Source organism: Melanerpes formicivorus, unplaced genomic scaffold, assembly GCF_026170545.1.
Source record: "Melanerpes formicivorus ecotype bairdi unplaced genomic scaffold, bMelFor1.0.p_v2 SCAF_2, whole genome shotgun sequence".
Classification (NCBI taxonomy): Eukaryota; Metazoa; Chordata; class Aves; order Piciformes; family Picidae; genus Melanerpes; species Melanerpes formicivorus.
The window spans coordinates 46,753,942-46,778,444 of record NW_027142354.1 but is presented as its reverse complement, the minus strand read 5'-3'; the positions used below and the strand labels follow the sequence as shown (position 1 = coordinate 46,778,444).

General features: G+C 42.8%; 1 protein-coding gene across 2 annotated transcripts in view; it reads right to left on the bottom strand.

The window, feature by feature from the left end:
- Positions 1–24,503, bottom strand: part of RANBP17 (RAN binding protein 17) — a 158,641-nt gene that overhangs the window by 9,730 nt on the left and 124,408 nt on the right. For both annotated transcript variants that reach the window (XM_068158793.1, XM_068158801.1), the window contains 3 exons: positions 24,013–24,227; positions 22,715–22,853; positions 14,521–14,687 (listed from right to left, as the gene is read on the bottom strand). In XM_068158793.1, the coding sequence (XP_068014894.1) occupies positions 14,521–14,687; positions 22,715–22,853; positions 24,013–24,227 (521 nt within the window). The remainder of the gene's footprint in view (positions 1–14,520; positions 14,688–22,714; positions 22,854–24,012; positions 24,228–24,503) is intronic.

The window sequence follows — 24,503 nt, the reverse complement described above, 5'->3', positions numbered from 1 at the left end:
GTGACATCCACATCTTTCACACCTCATGTGATCAGTGATTTGACTCTGTTGTCATCAGGAGACAACCCTTGCAGGAAAGAAATTCTATCTACTTGAGACACAGCTCCAAAACAGGCTCATTTTGTTGCTCCCCTAAGTCGTTCAGGTCATGAAGGAACTGCAGCTGCTTAAGCTTCTGAAGGAAGCTCTGAAGTAATGTGTGGCCTTCTTCAGATTTCATTTACTGATACACATATACCTAGGTTTGTATTTATGATGGCAATGTGTACAGAAATGATAACCACCATTTTCTAGAGATGAGATCTTAGAATCATAGAATCACAGAACTGTCCAGGTTGGAAAAGACCTTTAAGATTACAGAGTCCAACCATTAAGCCAGCACTTCTTGGTCTCTACTAAAGCGTGACCCTCAGCACCGCATCTACAGGTCTTTTAAACCCCTCCAGGATTGGGCACTCCAGGGCTTCCCTGGGCAGCCTGTTCCAGGGCTTGTCAATTCTTTTGGAGAAGAAATTGCTCCTGTATACACTGTAAACCTCCCATGGCACAATCTGAGGCAGTTTCTTTTTGTCCTATTGCTAGTTACCTGGGAGAAGAGACTGACCCTCACCTCTCTACAACTTCCTCTAAGGCACTCACAGAGTGATCTTGCCCAATAACATCTGCAACCAAGGAGATGAAGGTAGTTATGTAGCCAGCACTGCTGCCCCAGAGTGAGCCCCTGGCTCCGAGGCCATTGGCTGGAGCCATGTACTTGAGCAAGTGCTCAGCAGATCATGGCAGCAGCACCGTCTCCAGTGTTACTGCTTTTGAGAACTGCAGAACACTTCCCAGATTAACTGGCTTCAGTGTGCCTCTGAGATACATCAGCATTAACCATCACATTTTACAGAGGCACTGCCTGAGCAACAGTCTGTATGCAAACCCCCAGTGGCAGAGTGAACCTGAGGCACCTCCTCGACCTCCTTGACCTCCTTACAGCCATCATTCAACCTTGGCCATGCTGTGCTAGAGACCTGCTGTCCCTCTCAGCAGCAGAAGCTGGAAGTGTTCAGGGGGACTAGCATGTATTTAGGATGCAGATGCCAGAAGGAAGGCCATGCTATGGCACACTCTCCTTGTCCACCTTTGGTGGAAGCCTCATCAGCTGATTGGCGATCACAAAGCGACTCAATGGCAAAGCAAAGCATAGTGCACAGAAGCAGAACTGTCACAGTATTTTGGGGGGTTTAGGTGGAAAATACCCTTTTGATAGAAACTGAAACATTCTGCTTCAGGAACAGGACTTCTCAGATGCTGGCACATACCCACTACACCTCTCCCTCAGCTGGGGCGCTGCCTGCAGCATGGGGCAGGCTCACATACTCATGCTGACTCAGGGAAAATGCAAGGTCTCAAGGCAGGAAAAGAGATATTAGAAATAGAGTAGAGGAACAGATAATCTATTTTCTCCTTACTTCAAAACAGCAACCTTGCCTCTGTTCTTTTATCTTAAACACAGGGCATCACTTTATCTGGTTCAATAATGTTTCTCCTGACACATTTGTTCTTTACAGAAGGAACTATTGACAGAACAGGCAAGAGTAAAGAACTGTTCTTCCAATAAATTAATTCTTCAGAGCCTCTGTCTTGGATGGAGGAGGAAAATGTTGGTCAAGATAACCCTCAATATGAAAACTTGAGAAAAAGGAAGCTAAAAAAGCAGAAGCTGCCTTTCCATTAAAAGGTTTTTCTCTTTTTTAATTTTTTTTGCTGCTCCATGTTACTAAGAGAGAGCACCTGCATCACTGCAGATCCCTTAACTCATTTCTTCCTCTCATATATTGGGATGAATATTTTATTCTGCTGAAACTAATCCCATTTGAACATCAAGAACGTTCTATTGCCAACAGAGACCGCAATATGGATTGCATTACGAAGGACTTAGAACAGTCAAGAACACCCACAAATTTCAACCAGCACTTAGCAGGTAATAACACTCCTTTTTTCCATTCAGATTTGAAAAAGGTTCAGATTTTTTGTCCAGATGGAGGTGGGTTACAACTGGTGTCTCTCAAGGGCCCATACCGGGACCACTGCTGTTCAATATCTTCATCAATGACATAGACAGTGAGACTGAGCGAACCCTCAGAAGACTTGCAGATGATACCAAGCTGAGTGATGTGGTTGATAAGACTAAAGCATGAGATGGCATCCAGAGGGACTTGGACAGGCTGGAGAGGTGGAGTGAGAAGAATCTCAATAAGGTTCAATAAGGCAAAGTGCAAGGTCCTGAACCTAGGTCAAGGCAACCCTCGATATCAATACAGAGTGGGTGATGATGACATTGAGAGCAGTCCTGCAGAAAAGGACTTGGGGGGGCTGGTGGGTGTGAAGTTGGACATGAGCCAACAGTATATGCTTGCAGCTCAGAAGGCCAATGGCATCTGGGGCTACATCAAAAGCAGCACAGCCAGCAGATGGAGAGAGTGGATTTTTCCTCTCTGCTCTGCACTGGTGAGATCTCACCTGGAGTGCTGTGTCCAGCTCTAGAGCCCTCAGCACAAGAAGGATATCGACCTGCTGGAGTTGGTCTAAAGGAGGGCTATGAAAATGTTCAGGGGGCTGGAGCACCTCTGCTACAATGACAAGCTGAGCGAGCTGGGGTTGTTCAGCCTGGAGAAGAAAAGGCGCAGGGGAGACTTAAGAACAGCCTTCCAGTACCTGAAATGGGCCTACCAGAGGGCGGCAGAGGGACTGTTTACAAAGACCTGGAGTGACAGGACAAGGGGCAATGGTTCCATGATTTTTCATTGTTTAGCAAGTGAAATTTGGTAGGGATTTATAGCTCTAGCTTCAGACTGTCTGCTCTTAACTTCAGAGCTGTGATTACTAATTTAAACGTCCTTCAGAGTTCTTCGTTCTTTTGCCATCAATTCTTCCTGTATCAATAAATGGATCAGCATTTACTAATTATGCTAGAAAGATTTAAATGCTCCAAGATTATTAAATACCTTAAATTTTAATCTGTTGCTTTAAAATATTTATTTTCCTAGACAACCTAAGCTTTTGCATTCATATTTTCAAAGTCAAAACTTGCAGATGACATCATAAAACTAAAATATTTACTATGAAAGTGAGGATCAGCCCATTCTTCCTGAACTAAAAATACTTAGCTGTCAGAAACGGCAAATGAGTTGAAATTTGCAATATAGAGGAGTTTAAGATTCACATGTCTTGGTCCTGTGCCTTATGAAATCCCATTAGACCAACAAAGAGCCTTGAACAGGTGGTTCTGGAGCAGCAGAAGCGTGGAAGGCTGCTGCTGCAGCAGATGTGGGCAGTCTTGGCCTCCAGCACTGAATAACAGGCTGAATTACATCCTGCAGCTTTGCTTCTGAACAACCTTCTCGACTCCCATCCTAATGCTAATTTTCATTACATACGTAGGAAGAGAGGGGAAATTGTGAATGGAGGGAGGGTGGAAGAGGAAGAGGGGTATCAGACAGAAAACATCAGACAGGAACTGGGCTCACATAGCCACAGAGCTCTTTTCCACGGCCTTTCTGCTCTGAGCCTGCTACAGCTACCCACAGAGCAAGCTGCTTCTTCAGCTTGTACATGCAAGAGTCCTCCAGACCTTTGCTCACAAAATAGAGCATCTCACCCTGTTCAGATGTACTTCCACTATATGCATTTCAATAAAAATAAATAAATAAGATATCATGATTCAACAGCTGAAGCTTACGGTGAGGGACCCAATTTTGGCCTTCTTGTTCCTGCTTATGAAAAATTAAGGTCTTAATGGCTGAAAAATCCTCAATTCCTGGTGTCAGGACAAGGCATCTGGGTAACACACTGCATTCCAGCTGAAGGACTGAAATATGATTTCAGTGTATCTTTCACAAGCTATTCCTACCAGGTATATGTTACGGTCTGCTGGGAGACTCTTGTGGTGTTCAGAAGGGATGAAGAAGGGATGGCTATAGATGGAAAAAAGAAAGAGTTACAGGAATACAGAGCTTGGCATTTCCCTGGAGATGTCCTCGGAACTGGCTAAGGGGCTCAGTATGGGACAGTCACTTGAAGCTTGTCCAAACCATGCACCAGCAGAAATAATCATAAAGTAAACCTGTACTAACTTCAGTGAAACCTGACTTTATGTCTGAAGGAAAACCAGGAGCACATCCTCTAAAGGATACATCTAGGATAACAGTTTAATGTTAAACAAGTACCTGCCATGTGCCCAGGACATTTCCTGCCCCAGACTCACTACAGTTTCTCGTATTCTTTTTTTCCCTTTCTTTTTTTTTTTTTCTCCCTGTTAAAATAAACTGTCATATGTTAACAGCACAGTAACACAGACCAGCAGTGCAAAGTAGGCTTTTCAACCTCAGACTCCATCATCTTCTACCTTTATCCAGCAGTGAACTGCCTTTCAGGCAGCTGACAGCACCACAAAGCAGATGTTTGTGCTGCGCTAGGGAGTAACGGAGCTGGAATATGGCAGCAGCCACAGCCTGCTCACAGCAACAGATTCTGCCCTACACCAGCAGCTTCTTACACAGGGATTTCAGTGTTTTTCCTCTAATTTGAGGGCATGTTCTAAGATGACAGAATATGTCCTTTTCAAATGGAATTTTTTGTGTGAAGGACTGCAATAACTGGGACCAATCTTGCCTATCAGAACTGGGTCCAGCTGTCCTAAGGGAGCTCATGCTCCTTGGTGAGCTGGAATCCATCAGAGGAAGAGATGCCAGCTGGCTGCTGGAGACTCACCTATAGGAAAGCAGCAAGTCTCACAGATGGATCAGTTTTGCCTAGTCTAAGGGTTGGCTACATTAAATACTGGAAGCAGAACGGTTAACTGCAACATCACTAAAAATGCCTGATGAATGAAACACCTCCTCTTTCTGCAGGGAGGAGGGGATACATTTCATTAATTATTACCTTCCAGGGTGTGCTGACTTGCTTCTGTCTGTGCTGAATTTCATGTAAACCCTCTGTTGAATGTCACATACTCGTATGCTGCCTGAAGTGCTAGATTTTGTATCTGGGTATCTGCTGTAGCTGACAGATGTTTACAAACGTGTGTATCTGCACAGCTTCTTTTTGCCTATCCATCTGTGCTCCCTGATAGACAGCAAATTATTCCACCTCAGGCTGGAATAATTTAAGATTGTAACATCAACCCTTAATCTGCATTTTCTAGCTGGTAGCATTCAGATTTTTCAGTTACACACACTAGAGTGTCATTTTAAATTAACCTAAGCTGTTTATTTAAGGTTCAGCCATTTACAAACAAGTGGCTGTAACTATACAGCAATCCAGCTGGTTTTAAAGATGACAGAACTGTGATTAACTTAGACTTTTGGAATGCACAACCTGCCATAATTTGTAATACAAACTCCACATTGCACAGTCTTACCTGGGAGGTGACACTGATGAAGTCACTGTCTACTACCAGCAGCTCTGACAAAATGACTGGTTACAGATTATTTAATTCTCTTGGGAGAGGGAACAGCAGCTTCATCTACACCAACACCTCCCAGCAAGAGACTATTTTCAGGCATGTAAATGGTCCTGTGTCTACATCTGTTAGTCTTCTCCTTAGCTGACACAAGGACTCATGGCCTGCATCTTCTTTACATTGCTCAAACATGAGCTATCACCTTACTCTTCCACAGCTCCTAAGAAACCCTCCAGTGCCTTCCCTTGCACTAAGTGCAGGGAGGTGACACAAAAAAAACCATTCAGGGACTTTCAATGTTGCACCAGGATCTCAGCATAGGAATTGGGATCTTTGCCTGCCTGATCATTAGTTTACTGAAGTCTCTAGTAACAGGAAGGCCTTTAAAATTCCAGTCAAGTGAGGAGGGAAGATGGGCTGGAGAATGCTATCACTGGAAAAATAACATCTTTTAGTCTAAAGCAAATGTGAGGCTATCTCAATCTACAGAAATGTTGCAGAAATGCAAAAAGCTGCATATAGAAGGAAAGGCTGAGCTCTAAATCCTTCATCCAAGGAACCTGAAGGTATGTCACTCTGATAAGTATCCTTGAATCTGACCCAGACTCAGGTTGACACACGTGAAAATGTGTTTGGTGCAGCCACTGGGCAAACCCCCCAGGCCGGGGAGCAGTCCTTCAGCTGGTCTGAAGCTTGCACTTGTCTTCCAGTCAAGTCCATCTTAGCATCCCCCACATAATCCACCTGGCCTTGGAGCAACACTAAGAGGTTTGCAGATCTCTTTGACAAGAGCCCTGATGTTGCTTGTCACCAGGCAGCTGGGACTTCCAGGCAGCTTGAGCATGGGCTCAAACCGTGTGGATGTCTGCCAGCAGCAGAGCCAGAGGCATCCCCCACACAGCAACAGTAACCAGTAGTGCAGAGAAAATCAGAACCAGGGTAATCATTTTACCCATATTTACCTTAGTTTAGCACTGATAGGGAGTTGATCAGTAGGGACAGAGAGGCAGGCTTGGCTTTTAAACCATACCTTGAAGGAAATCTGAATGTAAGACACCCAGAGGCTTGGCTCTAACCACTCTTCAAGGACTGTCCATAAAGCATAGTGAGTACCACCACAGAACTCAGCCTAATCCAAGAATTACTCACTGCCTAACAGATTTCAAGCCTCTTCTGTTTTCAAACTGTTCACAAACTGATTCTAAATTCTTCTGTGGAACAATTAAAAGTATTTTTGTTATCCTTACGAGCTGGACTGTAAGCAAAGCTATTGCAAATAAACATAAAAGACAGATGATAAAGAAGGTAATAAGCATATTGCTACTGTGTCCCGAATAGTCACCAACACTTCTTAGTGAATACCATCTTTCACAACAACAACAAAGGATAAGAGCACAAGGCTATTTCATGCAGTCATCAAAACAAAATGCACTGAATATTTTATTTCACACTAAATACATTACCCTGGCAGTTTGACACTCAACATTTCAATAGATATTGCGTCTCTCTAACATTCTGCCTGAATTTCTGCAGATGGACTTTCAAGTATCAATGGAAGATTACTTTACTTGTCATGCTAAAAAGATTTAAAGGAATGGTTGCACACACTTCATTTTTATTTTTTTTTATTTCCCCCTCTTTTAAAAAAAATAATATTTGGTAAAGGGAAACAAATCCTGAATTCAAAACGGTGGTTAGACTGAAAGGTCAAATCCCATGTTGTGTAGTGGTCCGTTGTGTGCTGCTCTTTCAGTAGCTAGACTGTCTAGTCTCTGATGCACACAGCAAAGCCCTGGGAGGAGCTGACCAAGTTAAACTCAACTAACCTAAAGCATGCTAAGCTAAGCTGAGATAAACTAACAGTGCTTCTGAATCCCATCAGTCAGCTGTGATATTGGGACTCTTAAAAATGTATTTGAAAATGTGCCAGGTTACTGGAGACATGTAAATACACAAACCCCTCAATTTTCAGCAAAAAACCCCAAAGCCCCAAACAAGTAACCACCAAAGAAAAACCTCCACAAAGTAAGTTTCTGGATCTCATGATTTCAGAGGACACCCTGAGCACAAAAGCGTCTCTCAGGATCACAAACAAACAAAATCGAAGGCCGTTTAGTAGCCCAGGAAAAATGTGTTTTTGGAGGTTCCATTCTAGATATTGAGGAAGCCAGCCAAGATTAAGTAGGCCATGTCTTTAGTGCCAGTCATCAGAAAGTTGAGGTTTTATGCTACAAACCAGTCCTTTTCACCTGGCACACACCTCCTGTTGGCCCCGAAGGAGCAGTGGCTGGGCCAGAACACCACAGCTGTTGCCTTATCAAACACCACATCTCTAAACAAGCACCATCTCACCTGCTCTAAGCTGCGATGGGCCACTGGTATCCTATCCAACAGCACTTAAGCATCTTTGTGAGCTGCTGTTATTCCAGAATTTTAAATCTGATTTATTTATTTATTTTCCCAACAGGGCAAGTGGAAGGTGTTTGTTCACTCAGAGTAAGTTTCATTATTCACGTGGCAAAACTGCCAGTAGCAGATCATGGAACGTACTGTTACCTTTCCCTATCCATTTCGTAGAGATACTGCTTTCTTTCCAGACTGCAAGCATCACTTCTAACTGGATTTTGAATTATAATGTGAACTTTACAAAATTATTGGTGCAATTCATATCACTAGTTAGATTTTAGAGAACGGCAGTATTTTTTGCCCTTCCCCAAACCAGCACCTCTTACGTGTTTTATACCAAACCACCACCACAGCCAGCAGAAAGTGAACATTTCCAAGTAACGTAAAGTACTACATTGCACTGAGTAAACAAGGGATAAAACATTTTTATACTTCTCCTTAAACTTATTTGCTTCTTGAAAATATTTATGCAATGGAGAAGACGCGGGATTATTGAGAAATACAGCTAGTTCCTCTTCTTTAATTGAAACATTTATGCTTTTTGTTCTGCTAGCAAGAAGCAGTGAGCAGTAATAACGCAAGATAAATATACAAGAAACTTATAGATATGATTGTAAAACAACATCGCCCTAATGTTTTCATTTAATTACCCTGCAATGTATTCTATTTAATATTCATTACTCAAAAGCCAATTTAAAAGAGAAAAAGGTGAAGGGACTTATTCAGAAAGACGGACTGTCATTCACTGCAATAGCTATCTAATATACAGAAGTTAATAAAGCAGATTAATCTACAAGTCCCTTTAAGCCATCACTGAGTTTAGAACAACTGCCTCTTTGACCTCTAACCCTCCCGCTGTGCACCAGTAGCAGGTGCCAGCTGCACTGAAATTATGGTCGAGGCGTTTTAAGGCAAAGTCTTTTCTTACTTTGCTTCTGACCAGCAGCTGACCCTGTAGGAACGATTGTTTCATGTGCTGGCCTAAAGGCTACATAAACCAGTAACCGATAAACAAAAGCATACACACACCAGCTGCCTAGCCCGAGGGGGCACATCCAACACTGACACCTCCAGCAAGCCCAAACGCCGCTTTTTGTTTCCATCCGTGAATTCTGCACAATACTTGTTACTTTGCGGAACCAAACTTCTCCCCGTCCCCAAAAGTGTTTGTGTGAACTGTGGCACAGCTTGGATGATTAAGAGGAGATTCCCAATTTGATTTAGCACCGTTATTAAGAGCGTGAAATCTTCAGATACATCACTAATGATGATGTATTTTAACATTAAAAGTCTTCAAATTGAATTACTCGATTCACATGACAACGAATCACAACGAGGCTTTCAACAAAGCAGAATTAGAAAAGACACTAAACTCATTAATTTTTTTCTTTTTGGATTTCTTAATTGACAGCTCTCATGCAGTGATAGCTATACATTTAGCAATATACTTGGGACTGAGGCTGCTGCTGCTGCTGCTTTCCTACACGTGCAGTAAGAAGCAAAGCAACCTTATTTTTCATTAAGATAAGCTGGCTTTGACATAGTTATTTTGCTGATACAAATTACACAACCACAAAAACAATCAGAGTAATGATTAAATGCAGTTATGTACATGGGAGACTACTAGTGCAAATGTTAACATATTTAAATGGGTTCCCTTCATTAAAAAAATTATATATGATATTAAACCATCAATCAAATGGAAACACTAGAGTCTAAACGTATTGTCACTGCTTAGAATAAATGACTCTGAGACTGGATTTTGGCTCACTCAATATGGTGCCTTTTCTGTTGCTTAGCCACCCAAGTCTCTGCTGGCTTGGGCTACAGCTGGTACATCTCCATCCTTTTCAATTAATAAAGAAAGTTATGATAGTATTGGATAACATTTTTAGATTGTGCTAAGAGGCTGAAAACAGATGTCCCAATAAAAATCCCTCTCACTGCTGTATCAAACCTTTCAAGTCTCAAGCTGGCAAAAGCTGAGCACTCTGGTCCCAATTCAGCTGAGCCTTTAAATACAGATAATTGTAAGCGGAGGAACAACAGCACCTGTGGGTTTGACCCGGTCTTAAAATTCAGCATGTAGTCACATATGGGGCTCAAGGTGGTCAGGTACTCAGCATCCCTATCCCACTGCCCTCTACCAGTACAATTCTGATTTCTGTGATGTGCTTGCGTGCAAGTGCTTCTGCACAAGACATGCAGCATGCATTAGCAACACATCTCCTCCTCAGGTTTTTATTTCAATTGCTGTGCGTAGCTCCACACTAGCTGTGCATGGCACTGAGGCTTATCTGAACAACAACAACAATAACATATCACTGATTTTAATACATTAAAGGGGGGGGGGGGGGGAAGGAAACAGCATTTTATAAAGTGTGTTTATTTTAGTACTGCTGCTTGATTTTTTCATTGCAACTGGCATCTTTACATTCTGGTTTACATTTGCTATGCGTTACTGCTATGCTGCATCACCTTCTGCACTTCCATCACTTGGTGAAGATAGCCAGACTCTTTTCAGTGGGGCCCAGTGACAGGACAACAGACACAAACTGGAACCCAGGAGGTTCCATCTGAACACGAGGAAAAACTTTCCTGTGAGAGTGCTGGAGAGGAGTTGGAATGGATGATCTCTAGAGGTCCCTTCCAAGACCCACCACGCTGGGATTCCATGAACTTGAGATTGCTTTGGCCGCATGCTGTGTCTTGGGGCACTGTGCGCATCTAGCCCTAACACTGGTACAATGTTCAAGCTCTCCAAAAGCCCTCCTTACTCTTAACCACGCAATCCTCCTGAAAAAGATGCTCAGGATGCCATCACCACACAACACCCTCCTTTCTTCATTACCCCTGTACCTAACACACCTCTCAGGAAAAGAACACTGACCTATCACTGAAATTTGGTCTCTGTCCAATCAACTACTTAGCCTCTTCCACATTCAGCACAGAATTACTTCCATGATGGCTTTGTGGAGTGCTTTACCTAATGTGTGTGGCTCTAAAGAACATTTGTCCAAACTATGGGTGAATCTTGCAACGTTTTGTTGACTGATTTTTGGAAAGAACAAGGATAATACCTTACCAGGCCACAACAGAACAAACAGCCTAATGCATACAATTCAGCAAGAACAGCATTAACAGAAGATAAACCTAGCATCTTAAAACCAAAAATTACACATTTGTTTACAAAGTGGAGCAAATACCAGCTTTGCCTGTCAATCCCAAAGTAACAGCACTGAAAAGTAGGAGCCTTTTAAAGTTATTTATTAAGATGCTCAGCACACAACATAATGAAGCAGCACTAGCTGAACCTAATAAACCTGATACTGCATTCTATCCATACCTCTCAAATGATTTTACACACCTTAATTTAGTTTAGTTGTAAAACACCCTCATAAAGCAGTTGTTTGCAGATTAAGCTCAGACTAAGTAGCTCACCCGGGGGAACAAAGCCTGTGGCAACCAGGGCCAAAGTCAACAGCCACTGACACACTTCAAAAGGATGCCATGACTTGCTCCTAAGTATTAAGAAGTTCTTTCACTTCTACGTGTTCTGTTGCTTCTGCCTTTGGTACAGTTACATAAACCTAATAAAACCCCCACAGTTGCTACAGGACATATGTAAGCCAATAAATATGGTTTAATTACGCAACTCTGAGACTGAAGCAGCTGAAGGCACACGCACAAATTACCAAGCTGCAGTCAGAGGCACAATCGCCCCATTTAGCAGGGAACAGGGCTCAGCAGCCCGCGTCCGAGCAGAACAGAGACGAAATCATTCTGCTGCTGTTTCAGATCTGCCGAGGGCCACTAGCGTGCCCTGCCTGTGGGCGCGCAGGGAGCCGGACAGCCCCAAGCACACTCTCGAAGCCGGGCTGTCGTGCACCCGGACAGCAGCCTCGCCAGGTCAGACGCGGCTCAATCCGCTCCGCCGGTCACCCTGCTCAGCCCCGCGGCTCGGCCGGAGGGAGCGAGGTGAGGGCTGGGCTGGGCTGGCTGCGACACTCCCGGAGAGGTCCGCTCCCCGCCCCGGTCCGGCTCGGCTGCACTGCCACCGACAGGGGGCGGCGGTTCCGCCGCGCTCCTATCGCCCCGGGTTCGCCCCGCTGCAGCTCAGCACCTACCGCCAGCGCCTACTGCCGCCCGCCGCGCTCCGACGGTGCCTCCTCCTCAGCCCCGCCGCCTGTTTGGCACCGGCCCCCGCGTCACCATGCCGCTGGCGCGGGCGGAGCCGCCCGGCCGCCCCAGGCTGTCCCCGCCTCAGGACCGGGAGGGCGGGAAGCGACTGCGGCGGAGCAGCGGAGCTTGGGCGTCCGGGAGGCGTCCGGTGGAGAGTCCGCACCACGCTCAAGAGCCCAGAACGGGAAAGGGGTCCGTCGAGGCGCCGTGGGGGCTCCACTGCGGCCGACTGGGTCTGAGCTCCTCCACAAGAGCTGCTGGAAATGTTAATTACCCGACTAGTTCCAGAGATCCAACTTGGAAGAAACGTTCTAACTAGTAAATAATTGCAGTTATCATTGCATCAGTTTTTAGTTTAAAGAGCTGACAAACCTCTCTAAACTCAAAGCACAATTAGTCATTAGGGTCTAGTTTTTCAACTGTTAAGCAATTTGTAACCCATTCCTTTTAATAGGGTTATGCATTACTTAACTGACACAGATGTCTCGAAAACTGAAACCGCTGGTTATGAAGCAGCAACCTTGTTCATTAGCCTCCATGATAGTCAAATCATCTATAAACCCCATGTTTAATGGCCAGCCGATGAATAATCAATGTCTCACTTTTCATCTGAGTGTGAAAGTGAGAATAATCTAATAGACCGTCCCCCTGGTAAAACGTGAGGCCTTGGGTTCCGCTTCTATTCAGGGCTGATTTATAACCCAATGGAAACTTGATGTAAACATATGATCAATGAGTCCCATCATTGCTGATAATAACCCCCAACCGGCCCACTCCCTCATCTCAAAAGCCATCCCTTTAGGCTATTAGTTTCGTCCAGCTAATCCTCTCTACTATTTCTGCCTGCTGCTTTTACCTTGGCCATCCGTTCAGTCCGGCAGACTCAGAAGTAATTTTATACGCAGCAGAGAGCGGGTGGAATTGATTTTTCACTCAGTGCTCAGTTCCCATCTGAATAATTATCAATTTTACTGCCTCATAAAGGGAAGAGTCAAAATTTCAAATCAATTCAAAAAGAGCTTCTGAGACTACAGAAACTGTGCATGAGAATAAAGGTCAAAGTTGTCAGTGACCTCGGGAGATGATGTCAGATATTAGTACACTGAGTAGTTGACATCAGAGGCACTCAATATGATATGACTAGTGCTAATGCAAATCATATTTATGCTGACTACTGAAGACCAGCCATTAATATTTAAAAGAGTACGTGAAAGCCTGCATTCAAAATAAATATAACGTATTCTGCAGAATCTGAAGTTAATAAAGATGGATTACTGCCTGGTCATATGCTGTGAAGTGAAAGATTACTGCCTATTAGCAGACAAAGTATTACATCAAGATTGCCACAGATGCAGGAAGGTCCTGAGCCCAGGCTGCTGTTCTGTTCTTCACGTTCAGGGCAATACTGAGCATGCTGACAGCCCCACACACTGAATTCATTGCTAGTTTCCCTGAAATCCTTATGAGGCAGTTAAAACATAAGAACTTGTAAGATAAGAAGGGGAACTTCATATTTGGATAATGATGTCAGTAATAAACATCATTAATGTTCTCACAATATGCTATGGACGGCCAAGAATGTATTAGCTACCATTAGTTACTTTCCCCCTTCAATTAGAACAGTAAACAAATGACAGTAGTAACTGTGGTGACTGTATGCCAGGCTCTTTGCAAACAGAAGCATGCCTATTAGGGAAACACAAAGATGACCACACTGATCATCTGCATTTTGTTAATAACTTCCCTTTTCCTTAAAAGCCTCCAGACCTGCAAAACATGTCTCCTGAAACAGTATCTTTGCAACTGCATTGGGAATCCAGAGAGTCTTGTAAATAGCTATTTTCAAAGAGCTTAATGAGATTTTAAGAGAATGTGGCACAGAGCAAACGTGGAACTATGTAGCTATGAACATCCTGATCTCCCTGTAATGTACTTGGGCTGTGAGAAGCCTGACAGAGCTGGGAAGCAGTAGCGCAGCCACTTCCCTTCAGAAGTGGGAGATTTAATTTCCATTGTATTTACCTTTAACAGAAAAAATCCCACTGAGTCATGTACTGCGAAATAAAATATTCAAACTCGATAGCATGCAATCATTCAATTTACACATTTCATTACCAAAATGTGTGGTTCAATGCCAGAATTTGTTCTTCCTCCTAAAATACTTTAGAGAGCTTTCCTTCCCATTTGTCTGTAGGAATGTATTGATGATCTCACACAATTCTTTTTATGAGCAAAAATTAAACACCAAGTTCCAAGGTATTGTACAGCCAACTGCAGCACCTACACTTGTCAGTGCGACAAAATGATCTTCAGTGTTCGGTTGCCATGAGGTGAAGCTACTCAGGGCAGCTTACCAGCATAGGGAGGTTGACTCTGTTACTAAATAGCCAGTGCTACTCTGATGTTCATTGCCACCAAAAGGAAATAATTGAAAAAAAATCAAGAAATGCAATAATGCCCCACAGAAAAGCCTGCTACTTCACCTGCTGTAGAACTTCTGGGTTCTGCTGCATGAAATGAAGCAATCTCTGTCCATCCGGTGAAATCTCTCTACATCTCAGAGTCTTCTTGCCTTCTTTAGCAAGGTGCTTGAAGAGGTAGGTGACAATGTAGTCTAAACTAGTGCAACAGCTGGAGGAGACAACTGTATCTGTGTAAAAAAAATAGAAGAATTTTGAAATCGTTTCCATAGAAGAATAATTAATAATGACATTTTATAGTACTTGGAGAGCTCAACTGTAATAATCTCTTTGACATTAGGCTAATCGATACATTGACGAGACTATTCTGTATAGAGGAACTGACTAGCTTTGGAGACTGCTTTTATTAAGACACAGTGGTATTAAACCTTTGCTTCTGAAGATCCTGTGAACTCCAGTGAACTTCATTCACAAATGCATGAAAGTGGCTGCATGGTTGTGCACTGGGAAGTGCAAGATGAGGGTTGACACTGTACTAGTATTCAGGCTTACATTCAGAAGGCTCTAGATTACCGGAAACTAAAATTCTGTTTTGATCAGTTTACTGAAAGGGGAAGGTTACATCAACTAGAGCTGCTGCCCAGGCTTTTCTCAAGTAGAGTTTCACAATGTGTCTCTGCCCCAGACATCTTACAATCTATGCCTGGTGGCAAACAATGATCAAGGGCCACTAAAAATGGCAAAAGGGTGATCACAGAACAGCCAGTGAGTCGTTCTGCTTAGCAACTAGTAAGTCAGGTAGGTTCAAGTACATTAAATACGGCTGGTGACAACACAACAGCAGATACTACCAAATACCTTCACATTAAAGTCCCCAAAACTAAACGTTGTGACAGCAAAGGAGGATCCTGTTGAAAAGCAGAAGCAAAAGCCACTTCCTATCTGTTCTTACTAGTTCTATAAGCAAGGGAGATGAAAAGCTTAAACCTATTTGCAGGGTAAGTACGCCTGCCTGATTTATGGAAGTGATTTTGTTGCTGGGTGTTGCCTGCTGTGCTGCTACTGTAAGAGGTTTGTGCTCACTGCCATGCAGCACCAGGAGAACAGCACACTGGCCCTTGGCTCTTGTGCACGCTCCTCTCATCTTCCTCTTGAGAACAGCGGTGCAACCCTTCCCCCTGCCCAGCTGCCATCTCCTTCTGGCCTGAGATCCGAGATACTCCTTGGCTCCAAGACCAGTGGCTGTGTCTTCCTGCACAGAGCCACATTACAAACTGCTGGTTCCTCGAGATACCAAGTGGAGCTCCTTATATACATGTGGTGGTTTAACCTGCTGGGTGCAAGGTTCAGCCCTAACTGATACTCTGCAATTTCCAACATCAGATCCAAATGCGTGGAACATTCAGGACTCCATCTTGTTGGCACTGGCTTCAGCTAGAACTTGTCTAGGCCTTTTATAGTTCACAGTATTTATTTTAGATGGGCCACTGGAGTAAGGGATGTGTGGGGGTTGCAAAAGGAATTAAACTGTTAAAATGCTCATTCTGAGGGAAAAGGGATTAGAAGGATCCAATTAAATGTACCTTGAATTCTTTAAACTAGGCTAATTTGGAGGCCTGCCAACCTTGCAGTGTTCATTTAAACACATCCCTCTAGACACTGAAGTATTTTGATCTGTGTCTGTTTAACTCCTTAAGATCTGTGCTGACACTATTAACCCTTTGGCATCTAAAAACTAATTGTATTTTGCTAAGAGTGATTTGAAGTAAAAACCAAAGAAGCATTTACAGGCAAAGATGGTGCAAGTGGTCTCCTAAGACTTGATCTTCCAAAGCAACTAGCTGACTTAGCAGCAGGAGTTGAGACAATCTAACAGCTCACAGAAATGAGCTGGAGCATCTCAACTCTGTCTCCACTGGACCTCTGAGTTTCCAAGGACTGAATTCAGCAGGGCAGGGTGTTAGGATGTGTTGCCAGAACAAAGCTGAGGTCAAACTTATGAGTCTTGCCAAAGTAAAGACTGCAGAATCTGGCACTCATTGTGTTCTCATCCAAAACCGTCCTGCATATCAACTCGAAATGCAATTCATGATGGAATTGAATCACCATCAATAACAAGTGAGAGATTTGAAAATACATATTTCATAGGAGGGCTCTGCTGTATTTCTAAACCAGTGCTTAACTCTATTTCTTTTTAAATTGAATAATACAAAGTAAATCACTATCATCAGTTTACAAAAGAGCAGTAGTTCTAAACATGCTGATACTGTACAAGCAGATATTTTACATTCGACAGTAAGTGATTTTAGCAGGACAGCAGACAGGTCTATGCTATCATTTGCTCATGAGAATCTGATATGAGTGTTAAGAGCTTCTTAAATTTGCCCATAACTATATATCAAATATGCTTCCCTATGCTCATTTTTCCTTTTGATTGCAAGGATATAACAGAGCATCAAGCAAACTCCCTTGAATGACTCTTCTGGGCACGCGGAACCTTCTGCTGGAGCAGAACAGTGTTCTCACTAAATCTTAGCAAGACAAGCCAGCCAGCCAAATAAATAGAACAAACGAGCTGCAAGGAGCTACCCATTCTGGGCTATGGACAGAAGAAATGGGTGGAGGAGACAGAATAAAGACAGGATTCTGAAAGAAAAGGGGATGAACTCTTGTGATAATCAGGAAAAAAACCCAGTTAAATCGTGTTTCTCACTTCTGGTCAACTCAGCTCTATTGCCTATAAACTATTTGGATCACAAAAGAGGCAGGCCGTGCTTACAGAAGACACCAAAACCAGCTGCATGTGTGTTAGCCCAGACACAGTGACAGGTCAGTAGATCTGGGAAACCAAACTTAGCTCTCTGGACTCAATCGACAGTGAGGTAGATGCCGGTGGTGGGCAGGGGACTATGGCACCAGTCACCACCACAGTCATCTAATTCTTTTGGCTGCTTCTTCCCCAATATGCACTCATTTTGTGTTTTGGGCACTATCTTTACATGCTCTTCTTCATTCTGTGCTTTTGCCTTATGTAAGCAATTGCAATTCAACTGGAAGTTGAGCATACATGTTAGAATAGGTTATATTATTTCTGAAAGGCAAACAACCCCCCCAACTACTTGAGAATGCCTTTCTGTCTCAACAACACGACAGCAGCATGCTGAAGGGGAATTACTTTTGAATAGTTCAGTGACTTTGCTGATTCTCTGCATATGAAAGGATTTTGTTCTGTTTTTCACATGCAGGCAAGGAGCAGGAGTTAAGTGGTATTTTCCCTGTCCATCAATTGCTTACAGTTCAATACTGGCATTATTTGCCTTTGAGACTAAACCTGGAAAGTAAATGGATTTAGCAATTTAACATCTAAATTAGGCAGCAAGACAGAAAAAATGTTTCACTTTTTCCTCAATGAATAGCATACTATACTATTAATCATATGAGAATTAGAAAAGCTTTGCAGAGATTAGTGACAACATGCCAGGCAGACTACATTAAAAGGCTCTGATCCTCTGAGTCAGCTGTGAAAAAGCCAGGTAAACACTTTAGAAGAGAACTATTGGAGTGTTTATCCTCACAATAAAAGCTTACATGAGGGCTTCCATTACAGCTGATTTACAGCTAGGTGCTTCAGAAGGAATACAAATTCTTTCACAGTGGTTTCTAAAGCCTGGAATCAAGCAAAGTATTTACTCAGCAACAGAATGAACACTTCTCAGAAATAAGGATTGGGAGAGTGTTTATCCTACAGCTGACAACAATGGCAGTCTCAAATGTTTCATATACATAGAGGGAATAGAAAGAAAAAAAGCCAGATACTTTTTTTTTGTTTTCTGTGAAAGGGAAGTGATCTCCTGGTATTTAATTTTTAAAATAAAAAGACAGCTATTTCATTTTTATAAACATTTCTGAAAATGACTTGTATGTTCTAATCAGTTTAAAACACAATTTCCCCTCGGATGGCTCGTAGCCCTGAGCCCTACTATTCTGAGATGTTCCAGTGGCACTGACATAACTCAGTGAAAAAAGCAGTGTTTGGATCTACTTACCCATTTTCCAAGGGCAGAAGGATGTATGTGACCAAGTAACACAGAGGAAATAAATTTGTATTTCCCTTTCTGACCATTGGTAATATCCCAAATAGCAACATTTTAAAAGGGATAAAACATTTAGGAAACTGAATTAAGAAAATGCAACAAGTAACTAACTCTTGGGATGATTAAAAATAAGTATCACAGTATCACAGTATAACTTAGGTTGGAAAGGACCTCGAGGATCATCGAGTCCAACCTATCAACACAGACCCCATGACTAGACCATGGCACCAAGTGCCATGTCCAATCTCCTCTTGAACGCCCCCAGGGACGATGACTCAACCACCTCCCTGGGCAACCCGTTCCAATGACGAATGACTCGCTCGGTGAAGAATTTCCTCCTCACCTCGAGTCTAAACCTCCCCTGGCGCAGCTTGAGACTGTGTCCCCTTGTTCTGGTGCTGGTTGCCTGGGAGAAGAGGCCAACCCCCTCCCGGCTACAACCACCTTTCAGGTAGCTGTAGAGGGCAATGAGGTCACCCCTGAGCCTCCTCTTCTCCAGGCTAAAAAATCCCAGCTCCCTCAGCCTCTCCTCATAGGGCTTGTGTTCAAGGCCTCTCCCCAGCCTTGTTGCCCTTCTCTGGACACGTTCAAGTGTTTCGATGTCCTTCTTAAACTGAGGGGCCCAGAACTGGACACAGGACTCAAGGTGCGGCCTAACCAAAGCAGAGTACAGGGGCACAATGCCCTCCCTGCTCCTGATGGCCACACTATTCCTAATGCAGGCCAGGATGCCATTGGCCCTCCTGGCCACCTGGGCACACTGCTGGCTCATATTCAGGTGGCTGTCGATCAGCACCCCCAGGTCCCTCTCTGTTTGGGAGCTCTCCAGCCACTCTGACCCCGGCCTGTAGCTCTGCATGGGGTTGCCGTGGCCAAAGTGCAGCACTCGGCACTTGGACTTGTTGAATGCCATCCCATTGGACTCTGCCCATCTGTCCAGTTGGTCAAGGTCCCTCTGCAGAGCCTTTCTACCCTCTAACTGACTAACATCTGCCCCTAACTTGGTGTCATCTGCAAACTTGCTGATGACTGACTCGACCCCCTCATCCAGATCATCGATGAAGATGTTGAAGAGGACAGGGCCCAGCACTGATCCCTGGGGGATGCCACTGGTGACTGGCCGCCAGCTGGATGTGGCACCGTTCACCACAAATAAATTAACATTAAGAGCTATGAACTGACCAAAGAGAAGTTCATCTGGATGATGTCACTAGAAGAGTATGGAAAATTATTCAGTTCACTACACAAATGAGTAATTTAATGTCTGATATCAGTATCAATTCCTGGTACATGCAATATTAAGAACCATGATATTGAGGAAAAAATAATCAATGTACCTCTTCAACCTGAAAGGTAAAAAAGAAGCATTGTTCAGCTGACTCCTCATGGAATGTAAGGATTACTCTTTATGGCACTTGGACAGTATCAAAAAGTGTTTTGGAAAGCTGGAGAATACAAGTGGGAAATGTAGAAAAAATACAAGTAAGATTCTAAAGGTGCTGGCAGAAACCAAATGGGTTTCTCCAGTCTGGCCTCCTTCCCAAAACTGGGTCAACATCAGACAATTCTTCAGGACTGTGTCCAGGATCTAGATCATCTCCTAGGTGGAGATTCCACATCCTCACTAGGCAATAGGGAAGTAGCCAGGTCTAGATTTAGCAAGTCTTAAAGACTGAAAAACTATTTGAATTTGGAGGTCTCAGGAATAACCAAAGGGGAAAAAACCCCAAACAAACAGGGAAGTGAACATAATGGCTTCTGATAGACTGCAACAAGCCTTCAGTGAAGTCAGGTGAAGCTAAACATTCTCACATGCCTTTGTTTTAGTTTTGTGTGTTTGTGTTTATTTCAGGTACTTTAAGGACAATAGGATGAACTCCAGGAGAGCACTAGCCAAGCAAATCCACGGTGCATGAAATGTGGAAAAAACGTGAGCTGTGAAAACTGTTGTTCAATTCTACCAAATCAAAGTTTGCTAAGAAAACATCTATGTGCCTAAAAATTAATAGTGCTTCATGGCTAAACGCTGATATCTCAACCATGAAGGTTCAAAGTTAAACATTGGAATGTAAACCTTCCTTACTTGCCTTGAGTGAGAAATAAACAATTTCTGATACATAACACATGAAAGCTGAACCATAGAACTGTTGAGGTTGCATGAGACCTTTGAGATCACCAAGCACAACTACTTGCCTAGAGCTTGCAATCTCACCACTACTTCTGCAACTTTTACAAACTGCAGATTCACAGATTGCATTGGGTTGGAGGGGACTCTCAAAGGTCATCTTGTCCAAACCCCTGCACTCAGCAGGGGCACCTTCCAAGTAGAGTAGACTGCACAGGGCCACAGCAAGTCTGATCTTAAATGTCTGCAGGGACAGGGCCTCAACCACATCCCTGAGCAACAGGTTTCAGTATTTCACCACTCCCATTGTAGGGAGCTTCCTCCTGATGTCCAACTTCAATCTGCCCTGCTCCAGTTTCAAACCATTGCCCCATATCACCACAGGCCCTTTTAAACAGTCCCTCCTCAGCCTTCCTGTAGGTCCCCTTCAAATATTGAAATGCAGCTCTAAGGTCTCCTTGGAGCCTTCTCTTCTCTGGGATGAAAAGCCCCAGTTCTTTCCACCTATCTTCATATGAGAGGTGCTCCTCTGGATCTGTTCCTGTAGATCCATGTCTCTCTTGTGTTGGAGGCCCCAGAGCTGGACACAGCACTCCAGGTGAGGTCTCACCAGAACAGAGTAGAGTGGCAGAATTGCCTCTCTTGACCTGCTGGCCACACTGCTTTGGATGCAGCCCAGGATGCAATTTGCCTCCACTGCATCTTCTCCTCTATTTTTTTTAACCCAAATTCAAACTGAGTTTCCAAGATGGTTAAACTTGGCATGCTAGTGAATTATCAAAATGAATCTAAATAGTATCTTAGATGGAGGAGATGCAATGAGGAATGCTAGCAGAGAATGGCAGCAGGGACTGATAAACTGAGAGCTGTCAGTCAAGCTAAAGTTCAGTCCAATATATCTATCTGCAAAGGATCAACAGGCAGACTCCCAGCAGCACCAGCCTACAGGCAGGAACTGCTCTACTGTACAGTGTTCAGGTGGCAAAGCACTCAAAAGATCTAGGAGAAGATGGACTTCAGCATTAAATGATAAAATGACCTGAATACTTCTTTACTACTGTTGCTTATCTATTCGCTACCCATTTTCTCTCTGAGATTGGTTCCCCTCTTGCAGCAACACCTGCTGAATGTGTTTGACTTCACAAATGCATTGTGAGTGTTAGTGCATTCAGGCATTCCTGGGGCTTGGCTGACACTTGGTCATGAGAAACACCAGCTATTACAGAGTAAACATCTCTACACACTAACTTCATGTTCCTATTTCTTTTTCCTTAAAAACCACCTTGATCAATAAATATGACTGTAAGGTTTTGAACAGCTTCTCAGTCAGAAGCCATCGAAATGCAAAGTATTCCTAGGTGATTGGAATGATTTGTTATTTTTTTTTCCCCTCAAATGCTGTCTCCTTCTCCATATTCCAAATGACTTTAGGCTACCAACCCTTCCAATACAAACTCCGATGTCTGGGCAGTCATCTGGGTAAAAAGTAGAAATTAAACCATGCAAGAGAATGAAATGAATTGCAATCGGCATGCTCTGTTTTTATTATTACCCCAACTATGCTTCTGCTGCACCAATTCTCCTCTAAAGTATATTCAGGAAGTACTGAAAAATGAGCTGTTTATGTCCTTGGATAAATATCTCAAATTGTATCACAACTGTGCAGAACAATCATTATTTATACAACAGCCATGTTGAGCAAATAAAACCAAAACCCCATAGATTCCTGTACATATATTAATACATTTTATGTCTGAATAACAAATGCATGAATTTGCAGTACAGTCCTAGTGGAGGCACATTAATAAATTTAACAATTCTGGCTTGTAAGAAAAGACAATTTAAAAATACTATCTGTAAAAAACTATAGGTTAGGTATTAGAAGAACTTAGCTCCATTAGCCAAAATAGCCACAGTCTTCAAATGTTCAACAGCCAGCATCTTCCACTGCCATTAGTATTTTCCACATGCTTCTTTGAAAATCTTAAACAGCCAAATATTTGAATCTTTCTTTAGCCAAGAGTAAAGTAATTCTTACCTACTGCAGTAAGTCCTTCAGATATTGAGGTAAAAATATAGAGTAGGATGTGAGGTTCTAAGCTGGTGATGAAGCTCATATGATCTTGAGTCAGACACTCCAAAAGAGGATAGTAAGACTGGCTTAGTTTTCGGTATTGCTGAAAAAAAGAGTAGGCATTCATAGAAAATACAGATATTACCACTGACTAATATTAACAATGCCAACAGATGACAGAAGAATGGTCTGATAGATTCTAATTTAGCCATTAAATCAGGATATTTATGGAGACAAAACATTTTCTTGTAATTGGTAGATTTTAGCTTTTCAAATGTACCATAGGATACAGACTCAAAAGCTCCACATAAGACAACAATGCTCTCAGGCTGCTACACTCTACACAGCTGTCAGTCTAGTAAAAGCAGTACAACATTGTGTGCAGGGTGTCAGTCTGACATGATTACTGCTCATATCTTATCTTCGGCAGGAAATCTTAGGAAGATTTATTACAGATTTCCCCAAATCATCTCAGAGATGGATTTTTGTGTGTGTGTGTGTTTAAGTAAGGCCCTAGAACAGGCTCTGTGTGGGCAATTGCTTGAACCTACTGGCTCAAATCAGCATCTTACCCTTCAGGACTGGTATTTTGGGCATTTGTTGTTGGATGACTAGGAATGTGCCAACTATGCACATTTTACTATACAACCATTAGGTGGATTTTAATTGAGAGCAACTTTTCAGTTCCAAGGACTAACTTTATGTGGCAAGCATAAATGTGGGTACTAACCATCTTTAGCTATCCATAATTTGTCCCTTCCTGCAAGAAAATTACAGATGTGAACTAAAGTGTCACGAAGAAAATGCCACAGTTCAAATTCAGGCTGATAGTGCTGAAGATGTGTTGTCCTCCCACAGAGAAGTGGGAACATAGTGTACTTCAAAATTGAAGTTTACATTTTATGGGGAATACAGAGTGACAATTTCCAGACTGAAACTAATTGAAGAGTAGCTGGATATGTGAGAGTGTTTTACAGTACATGCAGGCAACCTAAATGAATTTGCAAATATAGAGAGGGGAAAAAAATGGCCCTTCTCTCTTCTATGACAAGTCTAGTAAATATTCTGGAAAAACTCCCCTTTCACATGGCACTTCAGTCATACCTGTATTTTAGATGTCACTATATAAATAAATGCAAGTCATTGCACTGAAAACTGTTTGAGCTGTTCTAGATCCCTCTGTCTCATTATAACAATACAAAGCCTGTGGTGCTGTTATTTCATATTTCATGTAAAGACTCCCAAGATGAATAATTGCTTACTAGCAAGTCACTGTGGGATACTGAAAGCAGCATTTTGACAAAGGCCTGAAGTACATTGTCAAAGTGGTTGTCCCCGTACAACTTGAAGACGCCAAAGCTGACATAATTTCCACATAAGGCAGATTTGAGTGCAGAGTAACAGATGGAAATGCCCTTGAGTTTCAACGGATAAACCTGATCTTTTGACAAAGTCCCAAGAGAGAGGATCTGATTACCTGTTTTCATAAAAAGAAAGAAAGAGAGAGACTTACATAAGCAGCTGCAAATCTACATTATTTTAATGGCACTATCCACACTTATTTTTGTTGTCTTTACTACTGCATTAGCACTTAGAAGAAAAATTGTTTCTGCGTTTGATGTAGAAGATCTGTTAAGTAAGCATGACTGGAGGTTAAAAGTCACTAAGGAAGTAGTATGCAAAATTTAAAATACAAGCCATGGAATTCCTGCCATTGATGTGCAGCCAGACCATGACTGCGTCTATCAGCATG